Source organism: Sceloporus undulatus, chromosome 7 (assembly GCF_019175285.1).
Source record: "Sceloporus undulatus isolate JIND9_A2432 ecotype Alabama chromosome 7, SceUnd_v1.1, whole genome shotgun sequence".
In the NCBI taxonomy this organism is placed as follows: domain Eukaryota; kingdom Metazoa; phylum Chordata; class Lepidosauria; order Squamata; family Phrynosomatidae; genus Sceloporus; species Sceloporus undulatus.
Window position 1 is genome coordinate 13320017 of NC_056528.1, and position 18595 is coordinate 13338611.

At 44.9% G+C, this 18595-nt stretch overlaps 3 protein-coding genes across 14 annotated transcripts in view; 2 read left to right on the forward strand and 1 right to left on the reverse strand.

Moving 5' to 3' along the window:
* Window positions 1-9072, forward strand: part of DNM1 (dynamin 1) — an 81894-nt gene extending 72822 nt beyond the window's left edge. For all 6 annotated transcript variants that reach the window (XR_006104979.1, XM_042478813.1, XM_042478816.1 and 3 more), the window contains one exon: window positions 5276-9072. Coding sequence is in view for 5 of the 6 variants with exons in the window: in XM_042478813.1 (XP_042334747.1) it covers window positions 5276-5354 (79 nt within the window). In the remaining variant the exon portion in view is untranslated. The remainder of the gene's footprint in view (window positions 1-5275) is intronic.
* GOLGA2 (golgin A2) overlaps window positions 1-18595 on the reverse strand; it is a 25242-nt gene continuing 6647 nt past the window's right edge. For 2 of the 6 annotated variants that reach the window (XM_042478806.1, XM_042478803.1), the window contains 26 exons: window positions 17874-18002; window positions 16985-17025; window positions 16815-16878; window positions 15679-15738; window positions 15102-15182; window positions 13919-13993; window positions 12392-12430; window positions 12026-12088; window positions 11724-11817; window positions 10568-10674; window positions 9742-9800; window positions 9214-9355; window positions 8548-8637; window positions 8282-8389; window positions 8062-8152; window positions 7250-7596; window positions 6879-6992; window positions 5847-6071; window positions 5503-5602; window positions 5317-5405; window positions 4597-4750; window positions 4400-4467; window positions 4142-4244; window positions 3105-3211; window positions 2390-2564; window positions 1-1976 (listed from right to left, as the gene is read on the reverse strand). In XM_042478806.1, coding sequence (XP_042334740.1) covers window positions 1729-1976; window positions 2390-2564; window positions 3105-3211; window positions 4142-4244; window positions 4400-4467; window positions 4597-4750; window positions 5317-5405; window positions 5503-5602; window positions 5847-6071; window positions 6879-6992; window positions 7250-7596; window positions 8062-8152; window positions 8282-8389; window positions 8548-8637; window positions 9214-9355; window positions 9742-9800; window positions 10568-10674; window positions 11724-11817; window positions 12026-12088; window positions 12392-12430; window positions 13919-13993; window positions 15102-15182; window positions 15679-15738; window positions 16815-16878; window positions 16985-17025; window positions 17874-18002 — 2973 coding nt within the window. In that variant the 3' untranslated portion in view covers window positions 1-1728. The remainder of the gene's footprint in view (window positions 1977-2389; window positions 2565-3104; window positions 3212-4141; window positions 4245-4399; window positions 4468-4596; window positions 4751-5316; window positions 5406-5502; window positions 5603-5846; window positions 6072-6878; window positions 6993-7249; window positions 7597-8061; window positions 8153-8281; window positions 8390-8547; window positions 8638-9213; window positions 9356-9741; window positions 9801-10567; window positions 10675-11723; window positions 11818-12025; window positions 12089-12391; window positions 12431-13918; window positions 13994-15101; window positions 15183-15678; window positions 15739-16814; window positions 16879-16984; window positions 17026-17873; window positions 18003-18595) is intronic. The other 4 variants (XM_042478804.1, XM_042478807.1, XM_042478805.1 and 1 more) reach the window with 4 other exon arrangements.
* The window catches only part of SWI5 (SWI5 homologous recombination repair protein), a 13567-nt gene continuing 11924 nt past the window's right edge, over window positions 16953-18595 (forward strand). Inside the window, exon 1 of one of the 2 annotated variants that reach the window (XM_042478851.1) lies at window positions 16953-18043. In XM_042478851.1, the coding sequence (XP_042334785.1) occupies window positions 17999-18043 (45 nt within the window). In that variant the 5' untranslated portion in view covers window positions 16953-17998. The remainder of the gene's footprint in view (window positions 18044-18595) is intronic. The other variant, XM_042478850.1, reaches the window with a different exon arrangement.

Here is an 18595-nt window from a genome sequence, read left to right on the forward strand (position 1 = left end):
TAGAGGTGGAATAGGTTTATTCGGAAAGAACAAATTTGTAACAGGGATTGAATAACCTCTGCCATAGAATGCAAGATTTTTCTAATAAGGTTTTTCCTTTCACATTCCTGGAAAACCAGACACCCAATAAATATTTAACAGTTCTATATTAAATCACATTCCTTCCCCGGCCCCTCCGCTGACGTTAGATAATTTTGCTTTATAATACAAGGTTAGGAGTAGCCTCCCAGCAGCCAGAAATGCCGCTAAAGGATTCCTCTCTTCATTTAAGGTATGTACAAAATGTTACACATACACACTATGTACACTTGTGCAAACAGGAGGCACTCACAAGCCTGCTTTGCTAGTGCCCCAACACAGCACACCAAGCAAGTTAAAACACTGCACCAAAACCATTTGCCATGCCCATTTCTTGGATGTTTCCCCCCTGTCAGGAACTCTCTAGAATATGGAAGAGTACAGTGATTTAGTGTATAATCATGCCCCACAACTGGTGGGCTAGGCAGGGATGGGGGGAAAGCTGTTTTATATTCAATTTCCATGTACTTTTTGTCTTTGGCTGGATTGCTTCTAGCTGGGTCTTCTAGAATGCAATGCTCTAACAAAAATGGAATAAATAATGACACTAGCGATGGGCACAATACCTGACAGGGAAGCCCAATGCAGCAGCCCACTATCCATAGCAGCTGGTGGTCCTTTCCTCTCAGCACAGGGGCATGGGAGTCCTATCACCAGCCAACAACTTCCACAACCTAAGTGCAAATGTACAGTCTCCCATACCTAGTTTCCTAAGAACAATTTAACTATGGTTGGAGCACATGCTTCAAGTCTGTCACTCCTGGACACATTCCCACTGCTTCCCCACCACCACCACCACTCAACATTCAACAGGATTCACCCCCTTCATGCTTCTGCATAGACCTTTGCTGCCTTGTTGTGTGCTGGGGTTCACCCCACATGGGGAGAAAAACTCCCCTGTCCCCAGCTATTGTCAAAATCAACCTCACTCTACTAGGAAGAATGACGATCCAGTTACAAGTAATTGGGATTCCATAAATCAACACAAAGCAGGTTCATTTTGTCCATTGAGTCTCTCTTTCTTTACTCGTTTCCCCCATCTTTAAAAATAAATAAAATCTTCCAACACAGATGTCAAAAGTTATCTCACCTTCCAAAGGGCAGTCGTGTTTTCATCCCACCCTCAACTCTCACCTTCACCGAAGAGCCAGAAGCCCAAGCAAAAGGGCAATGGGAAAAAACAACTCATCAATGCTGCCCATCTTGTCAGAATGAAACAAAAAATATTTTTCCAGTACTGAGAGAAAGCCTCTGTTCTGAAGAAGGCCAGAGATGAAGGCTGGTATGTTCTGGTTATGAGGCTGGCAGCACTGTAAAGCAGAAGGGCTGAGGTCCAGGTGAGAGAACAAGCGAATTCAAACCATCTGTCCTGGAATAAACTGGTGGGAAAATGAGGGGCAGATGGTCCTGGAACAAAGTCACAGGATGTGAAACTAACTGCCTGCCACAAACAGAAGCCAGAAGTACCAAGCCTCCTCCAGTCGCTCTCAATGGTCTACATGATCTGTTCAGAACAGCAAAAGGGGAGGACTAGCCCAGGATGGCCCAGGACTCGCCTTCTGCTCGACCATGACTGGCCTTTGCTGTTGCTGCTGCAGGCAGAACAGAGAATGCAGGGCACTTTGGGTCCTCAGCAGGCTCTGTGCCAAGTTACACCACCATAATCTTGACTTCGTCATTCTCGTCAGCCCGGTAGAAGAAGGGGATGCAAGGGTTCTCCAAGAGAGAGCCAGGCCTCTCTCGAGGGTTTTGGATTTCACGGAGAAGCTGCATGATCTGCTTGGCTGTGGGGTCCTGAGGAACAGGCTGGGGGCCTTTGCCATCTGCGTGAGAGGGATGGGACGGAGCACTCGCGGGATCCTGTTCTGGCTCATCGGTCAAACTCACTTCTCGCAATCCTGCAAGGGAAGATAAGAGATGGCACTGCACTTCTACGGAAAAATTTGGGGTGCAAGCCTGCTTGCTAATCTCTCACTTCCACATACAGGCCACAGACTCTCAGCCCAGATGTGAGGGAAACAGTTAGGTTTCTCAGTGAAGAGAATATCCCTTTGCTGTTACCTCTTCAGTTCCAGAGCTATACCAAGGAACAAAGTTAAGGAGAATTTATTTGTTGCATTAATACTCTGGTTGTCCTCCTCACTTTGTTCTTACACCAACCCAGGAAGGTAGGTCAAGTTGGGAGAGTGTGACTGACCTAAGGTCCCCCAGTGAACAGCTTTGGAACTCTCCCTCGATTCCAGCTATTCCCAACCTGTGTCCTCCTAGTGACAGCAGCCCCTGCCCGCCTTTCTTTGTCACCTCTGCTCACCTTCTCCATCGGTAGCGTTCAGCTCCAAGTGCCTCTCCATTGTTGCATCAGCAGGTTCGCTGCTGGGGCCAGGCTGAAGCTCCACGTTCTGTGCGACTGCCATGTACTTTGTGTGCCAGTCGTTTCTCTCGCCAACTAAGCGCATGACCAATTCCTGAAGCTCCATTAACTTCATCTACAGCAAGTCAGAGTCAAGGGGGCAAAGAGAGCCACTGAGGGCCAACTGTCGCACAGAGGACCCATTTCTGCCCCCCATTATGATCAACTGGAGTTTGGTTGTTCCGTTCACAACCTTCAGTGACCCTTCTGTCCCACTCCCATGGACATGCCTTTTCCTGCCCATCATAAAAGTAACCATAATAAGGAGGGGGAAGTATTTTTCCTTCATTTATTCATGCACACAGGCTGGGTGTTCAGGGAGGGGTTAGAAGGGCAGCCATTACCAAAACCAAATTAATCAACCTGTAACCAGAGATGAAAATAAATGATCTCTCCCCACCCACCAAGTGTGCTAAGTTCAGTGTAAGCTCTTGAGGACAGGACCTTGCTTGTTATTCTATAGGGTGACCCCATTAACTTATGTGGTGCTTTACATCATATGGATAGGATACTCTCTTTCAGAGAGACTTTACTGCTCCAGGCAAGACAGGATGCAACCAAAGTTGAAGGTTGTTCAAGTTTAACACCTCCCTCTGCATCAGAAAGCTCTGCTTACCTTCATTTCCTCCTTGTCCTGGGCCAGTCTGCTGATGTATTCCTCCTTCTCCCGGTGGCGCTGTTTTAGGATTGCCCTTTGACTCTGGTACAGAGCAATATATTCGCCTGGAACATAGGAGACGTGAGTCAGGCTGGGCAGGCCTATTAGAAGGATGGTGCTGAGAGTGCTATATGTTTGGATATATGTATTGAAAACTTAAAACCCGTAACCAGGAAGATTAAGAAGGTACAGCCTCCTCCTTTTTTGGATGTGTGTGTGAGAATATACAAACGTAGAGGAATGCTCAGAAGCTTTGCAAAATACACTGGCTAATACCGGGCCCTTGGAAAAAGAGCACTCTTTCTCCAAAACAGCCTTAGTAGGAGTAAAAGCAGTAATACTAAAAGGGCGGATGGCCACAGTGTTTACTGCAAAAATGCCTGCAGTTTTGCAGGCACTATATAAAGATTAAAAATCACATACATTTTGCAAGCCATAGTCTTTACTTCCAGTTAGAGGTCATACAGCTCTAGAATTCTGGAATTTCAATAGTTCACATCTATCTTTTTTTCTTTTTACCCATTTTCTTTTAGTGGAAAAGGAGGTTGATAGCAAGGAGGGCATAACTCATTGATTCATTTAATTTTATTTACTAAATAACTGGTTTTTGAGTTCACTAAACATTCAGGAGATTTGGGAGATGATATGTTTCTCAGCCAGTGTAAGCTCCTAGTCCTGTTTTTTTCCTTTGTCTTCATGAATATTTGTGACTCTTACAAATGGAAAGAAAAGCAGAGATCCTTGGGATACTATGAAAGTGGATCACATGCTGTACCCAAACATTTCATAGTGATTTTTGTTACATGCTTTCTCACTATTTCAGTATGTACATGCAGTTTCATTTTTAAACTCACAACAAACCACTTAAAGAGAATGAATACTTAATGCCATTGGCACAAAACACAGCCTAGCAATTAAAAGACCCATTGGTTTTAAAGAGTGGGCAGCCCCTCCAGCTTTAAGAGGATCTGGGCAGGGGGCTGCCTGGCCCTTACCTATTGTGTCTGTTTCTCCAGACAATTGTATGCAGCGGTGTTCCAGTTCTTCCACCCGGTCTTTCAACTCTGCCTTCTCACGGATCAAGTCTGTGAATCGGGACTAAAAGAGCAATAGCCAGTCACTGGGGGCAGGTGGAAGCAAAGGATGAAAGTAAAACCCTTCTGCCACAGCACAGTCCTACAATCTGTGGCATGAACAAGTGCTCTGGTACTCATCTGGGTTCACAACCCAAGACTCCCCACCACAACACATACCTGTAGCTTCTCCATGGCACGTTTTAAAGCTTCGTGAACCTCCCCTGGAACAGAATCTGCACTGGAGGCTGGAAAAGACCAGAAAATTCTGTTTGAAAGGTTGAGGAAAGGTCCATGTCTGTTTTGCAGAGTCCCTGCCTTGCTAGGACCCAAAGAACCATGCATGGATATGCGCCCCCTTTCCACAGCAGTCTTACCTCCTGCTGAGGTGACATGCAGTTGTTGTTCCTTCCTGAGCATTGAAATCTGCTGCACAAGGCCTTTGCATTGTCTCTTCTGCTCAATTAGCTGCTGCCTCATCTCTTCACGGTCAGATTCCGCTTGAGACATGGCGGATGTCAAGAAAGCAACCTAAGAGGCAATTCCAGTACCACCAAAGTTTTGATATGAAGATATAAGTATGGGGTGAGGTGGGGTGGGGGAGCACCTTGTAAAAAGTTTTTTTTAAAGCTACTAAACAAGGGCCGAGCAAAGTATTGCCCTCCCAACATTTCCACCATTCTTTACTACTGGCTATGCTGTCTGGGACTGATGGTCGTTGCAGTGGAATAACACCTGGAGGACTAAACTTTGCCTAACCCTGGAACAAAGGAGTACAAGAGGAACAAAAATAATAATAAAAGACTTGAAAGTGTTTGTAATTTGGGATTCAACAGTATACCAGTGGGGAGCAGACAATGCAAACGTCTGGTTGCTAGCTTACTTCTTTAAGAAGTAATTAAGTCCCAACATTTAGGGAATATTAACCTAAAGTTAACACAAGGGAAACATTGGGCTGTATTGCTAGGAAGATGGTGTAAATCTGGTATACAACTGAAAAGTCTTCGACCAGAAGCTGCACCTCAAAAATTCTTCCATTTTTATTCCCATTCCCAGCTCAGCTGCAGTCGGGAAAATCAGGAAGACCCACCACTTACCATTTCCTCTTTACTTTCAAAATCCTCTGGGATGCTGAGCAAAGGAGTCTTCCGGTCTGCCACCATCTCTTCAGTTTCCACACCATCCCCTACAAACAAGAGGAGATGAACAGAGGAGCTAGAACACCACCACCACCCCTAGATTTGCCCTCTTGGGTCTTATCCTCCTGGGGAAACCCAAGTCACCTTGCACTCTGGGAAGCATCTTGGCATCCAATTCGGCCATGAGCTGGCTGACATGAGCCTGCAGTTCTCTGTTCTCTTTGGCAACTGTTTCTAGGCTTTCCTTCAAAGAAACAAACAACAGATCTTTGCAACAGCAACCCAAAGCACAAGATACACTGACTAGACGACATAATCAGTTTTCATGGAGCTCATTCTGGATGACCTGGAGACTAGGCTCCTGCTATAAACCTGCTCTCAGCAGACTTATGATCTTCACCAGCCCAGATGTCAATTTTGATATTCTGTCCGCCATACAAAATCTGCTCTGTGTTAACTGCCACCGTCTTCTCAACTCCAGGCCTTACCTTGGCTTGCTGAAGCTCTTTGAAGTGCATCTCGGCTGTGACTTTGCCCTGGACCTCCTCATGCTGCAGCCGGTCCATGAGCTGTGTCTGAAGAAGGTACTGTTTGTGCAACTCCTCCTTCTCAGTAGCTAGCTGCTGGTATGCTGCTGTGTACTGCTGAAGATGGGTATAGTACTGATCTCGTTGTTCCTGAAGAGCTTGGGCCTCCTGCGTTTTCTGAGACACCTTAGACAAAGAAGGGAAAAACCCAGCTAATCATTGTCTAATCCAGAAGTGGGTAATAGAGATTGATGTATTTATACAAATATTTTCTCCCCATCCTCATACTTGATTAGGTGCAGAATTACCACACAATGCTGGGACATTATCAAATAGATTGTTTGTTTTTGTTGTTTTTTTATTTATATACCGCTATTTCAAAGATCATAGCGGTGAACAGCAAGTAAGCTAATTTGCCCCCAACAGTCTGGGTACTCATTTTAGCGACCTCGGAAGGATGCAAGCCTGAGTCGAGCTTGGGCCCTTTTGCTGGTCTTGAACTCGCAACCTTGTGGTTTCGAGTGAATGGCTGCAGTACAGGCATTTAACCACTGCGCCACCAGGGCTATGAAAAATTTACATTAACACCGCCGAGGGTAAAGGGAAGCAGAGGAAGGGAGAGAACTATTTAAGAACTGTAAGGTAGGCAAGAAAAAGGGTTCTTTTGTCATTTCTCACACCTCCAAATATATGAACTCTAGGGATTCAACTGTTTTTCACTGGAGCTAAGCACCTATGAACACACAGTGGATTAAAAGCCCTAACTGCGATATTCTTTTCCAGTTCAATCACAAAGAGGCTGAGCTCTGTCACCTAAGTTAAGGAATTGGTACAGCAAAGTATCCTAAGTTAGTCTCAAAGACTGCTAAGGAGGGACGAAGCTACAAGGGGAGACCAACCTCCTCACTCTGTGACTCTCAGGGTTGCCTTTCCCTCAGATCCATCCCTGCTGGCTTCCCTCATTCACCACACTGTCCCTGGGTAGAGAATTACCATCTCCTTGAACTCCGCCAGCTTCTCTTGCAGCTCCCCAATCTTCTTGGCCAACTCCTTCTTCACATGCTGCTCTGACTGCAAGGCACTTGTCACCTCCATGTTCTCATTGGTCTGTGAAGGAAGAGGTTAAGCCAGGTAAGCGCACAATCCTTCACATTAGCTGCAAGAAGGCACATTACCAGAATTATATCAAGGGTAAGCAAACCTATGGCCTCAGGGCCATTTTTATGGCCAACAATAACCCTCAGGAGCAAACCTCCCCATAACAGGAAGTAATGGCATGGGACTGGGAACGGCAACATTTTTGGGATAACAGCAAGATGACAGAAGGCACCATGGCCTCTAACCACCATTCAGGAGGGACGCACCAGTTTGACAAACCCATTCTGTAGCTCAGCCAGCTGCTCCTTCAGTTCCCGGTTCTGAGTCATGGCCCGGCTGATGGTGGCCTTGTCGCTCTGCATGTTCTCCAGGATTTGCTGCCTGTCAACAGCCTCCTCGCTATAGCGCTGCAGGGTCCTCTCCAGCTCCTGCAGGCGCTCCTCCTGCTCCTGGTTGAGGCGGCTCAGCTGCTCGTTGTCCCGCACCTGGGCCTGGCACTGCCCCTGGAGTGCCTCCTTCTCCTCCTGCAGGCGGCTCAGCTCCCCTTGCAGGCGCAGCTCTGCTTCCGTTGGGCCTGCAGGAGGGGCAGGCTCACTTTCCGTGGGCTTCACGGCTACAGAACCGAGGGAGAGAAAGAGTGGCAGACCCATCACAACTCCACGTTAATTCCCCCATGACCATTTACAGCAAGGAGGGTAAAGTATGGCCTTAAGGGCATTTTTTTGTGTCAACGCCCACAAATAATTTTGGGGAAGCTGAAATAGTGTTTTAATTGGACCAAAGATAGCCAATAGCACCTCACATCGCTTTTTTCCCTTTCTTAAATGGAGATTTAAACATTTAATATTTTTCATGTAAAACATGAGCATTATGGGAGGAAGGGATGACACAGCCCCAAATCCAACTGCTAATCCCAAAAAGTTACTGAATTAACTGAATGGTTACATCAGCACTTATGTAAATTCTACTGATTCAGCCGGTCTGCTCTAGTTGGGACAAGCAATAGGATTTAGATCAATGAATCCCAAAGAAGTGCCTGTAAGGAGGCCCTTTTGCAGTCCTTGCACCTGAATCTTACCTGACTGACTGCTCAGTAACTCAGACAGGTTGTTTTCCAGTTCCTGGATTCGATTTACATTCAGTTCCCTTTCTTCTGTCATAGTGTGTATCTACACAATAGGAAAAGGTAAGGAAAGAGCAGTCTTACTATCACCAACTTTTGTGCAAAACTGCAGGCTCCCCTCCAGTTCCCCAAAACCACTGCAATGACAGAAGCGTCTTCTTGTTGCTATTCTTACCTGCTCAGAAAGCACCTGTACTCGCTGCTGCCAGATTCCTCCTTCCTCCTTCAACTTCTGGACATACCGATCCCGCTCAGCCTGTAGTTGCTGGAGCGATTCCGACAGCTGCTCAGTAAATAATAAGACAAAAAGCTTAAGCTAAGCAATGTGGAGGAAGCTACTACTCCCAGACACAGAGCTGAGTGAGGTTGCTCTGAAGGCTCAATCCCCAAGTCTACCAGAAAGGCCTGCATGTCTAAGGCTCTTCTGGGATCCCTCCCTACCTGAGCAATTTGTGCTTCTAAATTTCCTCTTTCTTCTAGAGCCATCTGCAGCTGCTGAGTGGCATCAGGGACTCCTGGCTGGCTTGCAAACTGTAGAGGGAATCAAACTGTTAAGGCAAACAGACAGATCCTCAGATTCATTTTATTCCATCTCTCCGTCCAACCCTTCAGCAGTTGCCCACAATGGTTTCCCATTCTTCGAAAGCCCCCTTTAGCCTAGCTCCTGCATTAAGGATGGAGGATTAACATGGATATTTTGTAATAGAGAAGAGAGAGAAATCTTAAGTGCAGTTCTGCATACTTGGCCCAAGGGAGCATTCCAGTTAGAAACAGTTATGCTGTGCTTCTTCATTTCTAGTGGTTGCTGTTACGGAAGGGAAGCCGGGAAGGTTCAGTAACCTGGGCAAGGATTCCATAAATCATAAAACACAATTTTGGAGACTTTATGATGTGTATCAAAATCTGTAGTGGAAGAGCTAATAAATTGGCAGGCTCCTCTCCTAAGGCTATAGAGGTTTTACAAAAGACTCCAATTTTCTTACTGAAACATACACATTAACAGTGTGGAGGCAGACATTCTGCATCACATAGAGCCTCTCCCTCCCACAGCTAAATATACAGCAGGGCAAAAACACTTAGTATCCTCTCTGGCAGTGTAACAGTCACCTGTTGAATCATCAGCTCTGCCATTTCCAGTTTCTTGTGCAAATCCTCCACGTCCAGCTTCATGGCCGAGTTTTCAGAGATTAAGCTGCGCAGCTTCTCAGAGAGTTCAGAATTCTGCTGCTTGACTTCTTCACTACTTTTGCTAGAGGTAAGAAAATACACACACATGCAATAGGTACAACTATATGCAGAAGCCAGTCTTCACCTTTGACATCCAGAACTTGCCACAAGTCTGAAAAAAGCTCCAGACTCTGCTTTTGAGTTATAATGTACATGCCTCAGGGCAGAGTGCATGGTCCCTAAAAGCCCTTGGTTTAAGCTTACAGCATCTTTGTGAACTAGGTTAAATTAAGAGACAGCCAATTTTTCAATACTAAATTCACAATGTAACCTCAGAACCGCAATTTTTGCCATTGCCTTTCTGCTGCATGAAGGAGATGGGGAGGAAATCAGAATATATCCCAAGAGTGAACTGGAAAAACTTCTGATGATAGATAGCACTGCAGCAAGAAGACGATCAAATCTCACCTTTGCTTGTAGACTTCCATTTTCAGACTATCTCGTTCCTTTGCCAGCTCTTTGTTATGCTGCCAACGAGAAAAAATGAATAAATCAATGAGGGAGGTTGAAACCTTGAGCACTCCTGGGCAGCCCCTGCTTATTTCCCAGTTCTGTTGATGGCAAAAGATACAAATTAAGCTAACTACCGTAAATAAAAATAAATCAAATTGTTTTGGCACTTTAGGTTTCCTCCCAAACAATCATGCTTAAGTAACAATAATTTCCTCCTTTTTCATGGCACCCAAATTTTGCCTCAGGTGGGGATGGTCTTGGGTCTATATTTTTAGAAAAGAGCTCTTTATCTACTGTATATAGATATCTTAAAATCATATACAAGAAAAAGAGTACACAACAAAGCACTAGCACCAGTATCTCAGGGATGCTAGGACCTGGATACACCAAGTGATGGCAGGGCCATTCCTCTGGGCCATACCACCACCTCACAAAAAGGACTTGTGACAAAGTAACTCCTGAAATCTGATACCAATTAGATTTGAAATAAGAGCTGGAGACAGCCAGATGGCACTGATGCCAAAAAGACTCTCTGACAGGGAACGCTGCCCTCAGTCTCCCTGGCAGAAGAACACTTGGCAAGCTTAACAAAGTGGACTGCCAAAGCTAGGGAGCTCAACAAAGCCAACACACTGCCCACCCAACCCCCTTTTAAAAAAGAGAAATGCTTACTGGGGATAAGAGAAGGTGGGGGAAAATGTAGCCATGCCTACAAAGATAGAAAGCCCCAACTGAGAAAGAAGATATAAGAAAATGGAATGTAAATGTAAGGAGTTCTCACTTTCTCTGCCTGCTTCTGTTGGGCAGAAAGAGAGGAAAGTGTGTGCTCCACCTCAGATATTCTCTGTCGAGAGGCTTGCAACCGAGCAGCAAGGTCCTCGGCTTCTCCTGTTGAAGAGAAAATGAGGTTAGGTGGCAATTAAACCCAAGCAGGATATTTCGTTTCTTAGGCCAAATCAAAGCGCTGGTTCTTACCTAGTACAGTATACTATATGGAATGTAAAACAGAGATGATGATGAGAAGTCATCCTTTGCACCCCTTCATCCTATGAAATGGTGGCGGGGTGACAGGATCAGGCCTCCAGCTTAAGGAGGGTTTCTTTCACTGATTCTCACCACCACTTTATATAATCTGGTGCCCTCCGGATGTACTGGATGTAACATCTGCTTGCCTTGTTAATTCAGACTGATAGGAATTTGTATCCCAAACATCTAGAGGACGTGAAGCTGACAGAAGCCTGCCACACGGCACATGGAAATGTTTTGAATAAATGTCCTTAAAGGCCTGCTTCTTTGCTTCTGTTCAGGGTTTGAAATCCCATTGGGTGGCCTTGGGCAAATCACACTCTCCCAGCCTCAGAGGAAGGCAAAGGCAAACCCCCTCTGAATAAATCTTGCCAAGAAAACCCTGTGATAGGTTCATCTGAGGGTTGCCATAAGTTGGAAATGACTTGGAGGTAACACAACAAAAAATTCCCAATCAGCTCTTCTGGAACTGTACTCTCTCTTCCCATTGACTAAGAGGCCTTCCACAAACAGAGGCCTTCCACAAACCAATGCCTTCCAGTTGTTTTGGGATACAACATCCATCATCCTTAAATGTTAACCCTACTGGCTGAGATGGGGGCTCTAGTTTAAAATATCTGGAGGGTACTATCTCTCGTGGCATGAATGAGTCAGAGAGTTGCAGTCAAGGCCAAAGGATCAAGGCAACAGTCTTGCCTCAGTCTTGAACAATCGCTTTAGCACAGAGATAAGGAAAATGCAACCCTGGGGCTACCTGTGCCCCACTCAGTCTATTTTTGCAGCCATCGGCCCATCCAGATTTCCCAGACTATTCTTCTTCTGGACAGAAGAAAAGGGTGAACTGCTTATTCCGGAGGCCTCGCTTTCTCTCAAGGTGATCTGTCTGCCAGATAACTCACAGTCTAGCCTACCTGCTTTTTGGCGAGCAGCCTGCTGCGTATGAGAAAGGGCCGTCTGCAGCTCTGACTTTTCGGAAACCAGGATCCCAATAGTCTGAATGTGGACCTGCAAAGAAAGCACAGAACACCTGAATGAAGGATGGGGGAAGCCTATTGTCTGGCATCCTTCTGTCAGAGCAACTGAAGAAAAGACTCATCATTACCAAAGGATGACCTTTCCCAAATTGTCACACGAACATCAAAAGAGAGCAAAAAGATAAAACTGGTGAGGGCATAAATATGCTGAAATAAATAAGAAGCAGGCCTATATCTACCTGTAATTGTTCTCGCAATGCTGCTTGCTCCTTTGCAAATTTCTGCTCAAACCCCTTCTTCTCCTATGAAAACACAGAATATGCTCATGCATATATATCATCATCATCATGAAAATCATGCTACAGTTACAAACTTCCTCAAGTATCCCCAAAATTCAGCCAATGCACACCGCCAGAGATGTCATAAGCTCTATACCAACCCATTGCTGCTGCACCCAGTAGGCAGTTTCTGTAACTTGTCTCCTCATTGTTGGGCTAAGTCAGTTAACTATCACTCATTCTCCCAGCACACTGTGGGAACTTTCCCTGCTCCTGACTGTGAAGAATCAAACTGGCTATACCTGTCTGCAGAGCACAGCATATTACCTTCTCCAGCTGATTCACAGCTTCTTGGTTTTGCTGTTTCTGCAGAAGGAACAAAAAGGATACAACAGTATTACCTACATGCTCAGTTCCCCCCAACTGGTCGGCATGCTTTTGCTAGGTTAATACAAAGAGGATTAAAAGGCCTTTCAACATTTATAGCTTTTGGTCAGAATCAACAGACCCTGAACTCCCAATGTAAATGCTAGCTGCAGTCAATTGATACTGAACAACTATTCTGACACATTTTGTAGCAGATATGGGTCAATAATTAACAGCATTTCCCACCACTATGATAAAAGCTGCTACACAAGCGTCTCAAGGATTGTTTAATGCAATGTGTAAGATAGGCAGCAATGTAAATCGGGGCCACATCACATACTGTTACCATATCAAATCAACTCTTGTTCAGGACAGCACATCTGAGCTGCAGAAACCTGCGCCCTGGTGGCGCAGTGGGTAAATGCCTGTACTGCAGCCATTTACTCGAAACCACAAGGTTGCGAGTTCAAGACCAGCACAGCATCCGTAGCTCGACTCAGGCTTGCATCCTTCCGAGGTCGCTAAAATGAGTACCCAGACTGTTGGGGGCAAATTAGCTTACTTGCTAATTAGCTTACTTGCTGTTCACCGCTATGATCTTTGGAATAGCGGTATATAAATGAAACAATTATTATTATTATTATTAGGCAAGAGACTAAGGCGTGTTCACATTAATTCAGGCAGAATTACATCTGACTCCAGGCAGACTTAATATGAAACTCTGCTGGCAGCGGATCACAGTGCCACTGGTGGCCTCTGAACTTTCCTCACTCGCTCCCAGAGACCAGATACTGCCTCCTCTTATTTTTTAGAAAGGTTTCTCTCATAAAGCAACATCAGCAGCTACTTTCTGGGAAGGGGCTTTTTGAATACTCCAAAATATTGCTAGGATATTGCTAGGACAGGCCACTCTTTCCTGTTATGTCAGAACCTGGCCTCAGAAACCAAGGACCTGGAGGTGGTGACCTAAGAACATGCTAACAGACTTGTACAGCTCTCACTACATTCACTGTTCCATGAACCTCATGGGTCCTTTCATAATTGAAAAATAAATATAGTGAAATTTATGGCTAACATCAATTCCTTAAAAGGTTCATTATTTTTTTCCTCATCATGGAATTTGAGTCCTCATTTGCAAATACGTGCAAAGCAACTCTTCATGTTTCCACCTGCTTTGGTTAAAGGCACGTGGCAAAAACTGTTTGTGGGCAATACTCAAATGCAAGGCATTTCAGAAATCCACTGAAATGCTACAGCAGGAAAAACAGGGGAGACAAAGAAAAGAACAGTGCAGCAAAAAACTAAGAGATGCCATGCAACAAGCAGGGGAGGATGAAATGAAGGGGGAAGCAATTTGAACAATACAGGGTTCTTTCCTGACTGAGAAAAGAGGCCTTACACATTCCTAGCTGTATTCAAAAGGCAGCCAAGTGAGTAATAGAAGCAGAAGCAGCCCATGCAAGCTAGAAGACAAACAGGCTCACTCACTGTGCCACAAGTGCTGAAAAACTCGTCACACGCTATCCCTATGTTTGGGTCAAGCATGTTTAGCCCCACACTCTGCTGAAACAAATTCAATACATTCAGTGTTGTCTATGATGGGAAAAATCAGTGACAGTACGTTATGAAAAAGTTATATGGTAGCATACCCTGTTTAAATCTATTTCTTAATGCAAGGCCTAGTCTTTAATGAGCCCATTCTAACAGCTCCCAGAACGTAATCCAAGCCTGTGCTTCTAATGAGTATTTATTTGCATTATACCAGATTTTAGCTATTCTTTGGACTACAATTCCCAGAATTCTTAGACAGCATGGCCAGTGTTTCTACTAGCTGGGGATTCTGGAAGTCACAGCACAAAAAAGTAACTTTCCAATTTCTGTGAGACACTCTCAACCTCAGGTATAGTTCTCCATCCCCCCAGAGCTTGAATTAAGCATCTCAGCAACAGAACTAGCTGGGACAATATATACTAAATTAAACTTGGTTCCCATTGATCTGATAGTATCTTCTCTTTCTAGCTGGCAAGTTCTTAGCTTATGAGGCATTCTGCCCTTTTGGTCTGCCTCCCATCTCTATGGCAAGCTTGAGGAACCCTCACACACATTTTTCATTTTGAGGGCCGGATTCTCTCAGAGATACAACACGACAGAAAAAGATTCTGTATGTGTGAGGCAACCACGTTTCCCTTCCCCTCTTCTCTCTCTGACCCTGCTTTTCTCTCTCTTGCTTGCTTTCTCTCCATTGGGATACTCCTGCCAGAGGTCTAAAATGACTGCCTGCAGAGGGCCAGCTGAAATTACAGCTACAGGTAACTCACTGCTGCTGTGCAAGAATCAAGAGCCAAGTCCTTTGTTTGCCCACATTTTCTCAAAAGATCTGTCTTCTGCCAAAACGAACACTCCTCAGTGTGTAAACAGACAAGATAGACGGGTCATGTGAACTCACAGACATAAACTTGCTCAAGATGTCTCCTCTGAGGCCAAGGCTTTCATTTTAGACCCCAAGTTCCTTCTAGTGCTACTGGATCACGTTGACTACCATCCCACTTCTAGGTGAATGACAACTTTTCTTGTGGCACTGTGAAAGAACCCAGGACCTTGCAGGCATCCAGAGAGCACAAAGGAGCAGCAAGACAAGGCCAAACAAGTTGGGTCTAGTTGTGATTCTTACCAATTCCTCTATCTTTGTACTGAGTTGTTTGTTTGTTAGATTGCTGGAGTCTAGAGCTACTGCCAGCTCCTGGTAACGGGTCTGATGGGCACATGCAGACAAGAGGAGGAGAGAGGAAGAGGAGAGGGGAGAAGAAGGAAAGAAAAAGGCAAATCATTTAAAAGGGGGGAAGAAAATGATCAACCTTTGTGATTCCCCATCCCCACAAACAAACAAAAAAGCCATCTCCCACTCAAACACTTGGGCCTCAATCCAACTGCTAGTCCAAACTGGACTGAGTTACCTTTTAGTAACTGATCCAACTCTAAGTAGTAGAAGCAACTAGATTTAGGGCAATCTGATTCCCCTTCAAAGACAACTCTGCATTCTGATAAAACTCAAGATAGGCCCTTAATATGTCCAATCTGGAAGTCACTCGGAGAACATTCATCCAAATACCAAAGAAACCAGCAGTGTATATTTTTGTTTTACAGTGGGCAGGCAGTTGTATTCAAGTCAGTTGTCACTGCCAGAATGCACCATGGATACCTATTCAAATCAATGCTTAATGACAAAAAGCACATATCTGTGGACCTACCGCCATTTCTTTCATATCTGTGGAAGACGCAGCATTTTCCCCATTCACGTAGGCCACTGGCTGCAAAATACAGATACCTGTTATTACAATATACAGCTAGCTAAAATTGGTATATTCCATTGGCTTGGGTAAACATGAGTTTTAGCATGATATTCCTCTGGCAGAAACATGAAAAGATGTCTCCAGAATCAGGGAAATAAAGAATGAACTTCAAAGTAATTTAGCATAACCCCCGGGTCACTTTAAATACACATCGACTTTGCAGGCTCTCACTCTCATCATCATAGGTATGAAAACATCATATTGTTTTATTGTCTGGCTATAAAGACATTTAATAAATAAATTTTAAATAAATTTTTTATTTTTATACCGCCCTTCCATAGATCAGGGCGGTTGACAGCAAAATATCAAACAACATATACATCAGGGTTACAAACAATTACATACAAACAGAATAAAACCCCCGTTAGCCAGTCCTCTTTGCCACAGAAGAGGAAGGGAGGCCCACTGGACTTTAATCGGGGAATGCAAGCTGAAATAGAAAGGTTTTTAGGTCCTTTCTAAATTGGGCCAGGGAGGTGGCCGAGCGGAGCTCTGTGGGCAGCGTGTTCCAAAGGGCTGGGGCGGCAATGGAAAATGTCTTCCTCGCGGTGGAGGTCAACCTAGCCCCTGGCACCCTAAGTAGTTGCTGCCCAGATATTCTGAGGGTGCGGGACGGAATGTACGGGGAGAGGCGGTCCTTCAGGTATCCTGGGCCCAAGCCATTTAGGGCTTTATAGGTCATCACCAACACCTTATATTGTGCCCGGAAGCGAATAGGCAGCCAATGCAGATCTTTAAGCACCGGTGTAATATGGCTGGCCCTGGAAGTTCCAGTGACCAGCCTGGCTGCCATATTCTGTACCATTTGTAGCTTCCGGGTTTGGTATAAGGGTTGCCCCATGTAGAGTGCGTTGCAGAAATCCAATCTCGAGGTTACCAGAGCATGTACTACCGTTTCAAGGTCCCTCTGGGCCAGGTATGGGCGCAGCTGGCGAATAATTTAGAATTACTGAACATTCCTGAGCCAGCTTCTTAACCCTCATTTAGGTAGAAAAATAATGAAGTGAGACAAATCAGAAAGCTCTGGCTATTACCTGACTGACCATGCCGTTCAGCTGCTCGGAGAGCTGGCGGAGACTCTCTGTCAGTGAGAGGGACCTGGAAAAGGAACCAGGCAGATCCTTTAATAAAAAAGGGACTAGTAATACAATGGGAAAAAGACACCATACCACAGAAATACAAACGCAAGCCTAAAGTCACTTACCTGTTTTCATCAAAAGCATTTTTATGATCCGAGTCACTGAGCTGTGGAATGAAATAGATATGTAACTAACTGAACAAGAAATGACTAGCAAACATATCAGGTTATGCATGAACATGCCTGCATGCACGCACACAGAAACAAACATATAAACTCCAACACAGAGTGGGAAAATGCTGCCTTCTCATTAACTTACAGCGCGTAGCAGAAGCTCACAGAAACCTCCCACACAGCCTGCATCAAGTGGTGACCAAGTGGCCATTGCCAAATTTCCACCATTATCCACATAAGCAGTTAGCTCTGTGAAGGAGGATTATGACTTTCTCTGCATGCCATCTTTCCAGTGCCTAGCCTACCAAACAACTGTTTGTCAAACTGTGCAAGTTTGAGTTAAATATATGGCATGTGTGTTTACTCTCTTCTCATGGTGCTCTCCACATTAAAATCTCATATGTTGCTCAACTGATTTCACACTGGAAAAGCTATTTCCAGGGAAGAAGGAGGTAAGGAGATAGTGCACCAGAAGGAGAGATTTAAACTTCCTGTCCTTGCATATGCCAGATTTTTTTAGACAACAAGTCGCATCATCCTACGCCACTGACTATGCTGGCTATGGCTGAGAAAAGCTAAGCTCCAATTCCCCACTCTTACTCAGAAAAGAATTGCTTCCAATGACTCTACAAATGCCAATGGAGCAATGGAAAAGGAGTGATTTGGACACTCTAGATAGCCAGAATATTGCAGAGCTAATTCCTCTCACTTTTGCAACTTGCCAAATGACTGGCTAGTGTCTTACCTGATAACCTTGCACTACCCTTGTATCTCTCCCGCCCCCCAATCTTTATGTGAAACTTGGCAAAAACATCTGTAGGATATTCAGATATTCACAAACCTGTGACAGCTGCATGTTACCAGGAGCTGGAGCGGCAGAGCTAGGAAAACTATTGCTGTTAGATGACGTGAGGACACCAGCAGCGAGCTGTTCAGCATTATTGACAGCAACTTCACCATCACAGTATGCCTGTCACAAAACACACCACAAGGATTACAAGCACCATGCAGGTGAGGGGAACGCAGAGGAGGACGTCTGTCGGTTGTTTCCGTAAGCATTTGTGTTCTCCCTACTTATTAAAACAAATGCAACCCTGTAATATTTCACTGTCACTGGGAATTAAAACTGCATAAATTAATACTTATGTTTGATCTGAGGGGCTGTGTCTAGCACTTATATTGCCCCATTACTTTTACACATCCTTGGAAAGAGTGATTAGGGCCTGTTACAGACTGCCAAAATAAAGCTGCTTCAGGTCTCTTTGGAGGTATGCTATTTAAATGCTGCATGGGTCCTAAGAGTCCGGAGTTCGCACCAAAGCCACACTCCATTCCTAAGCACCGGAGTGCAGCTTTTGGTGCAGCTTCCGGATTCTTAGGATGCATGCATCATTTAAATAGCATACCTCCAAAGAGACCCGAAGCAGCTTTATTTTGGCAGTCTGTAACAGGCCTAAGTAGATATGGAAGAGAAGGAGTTACTAACTATATATGCCTAGGTTTGCCTGAAAAACACTCCCTCCCAAGGTTTCCAGGGCACTGAGACTATATCCAGATCAAATA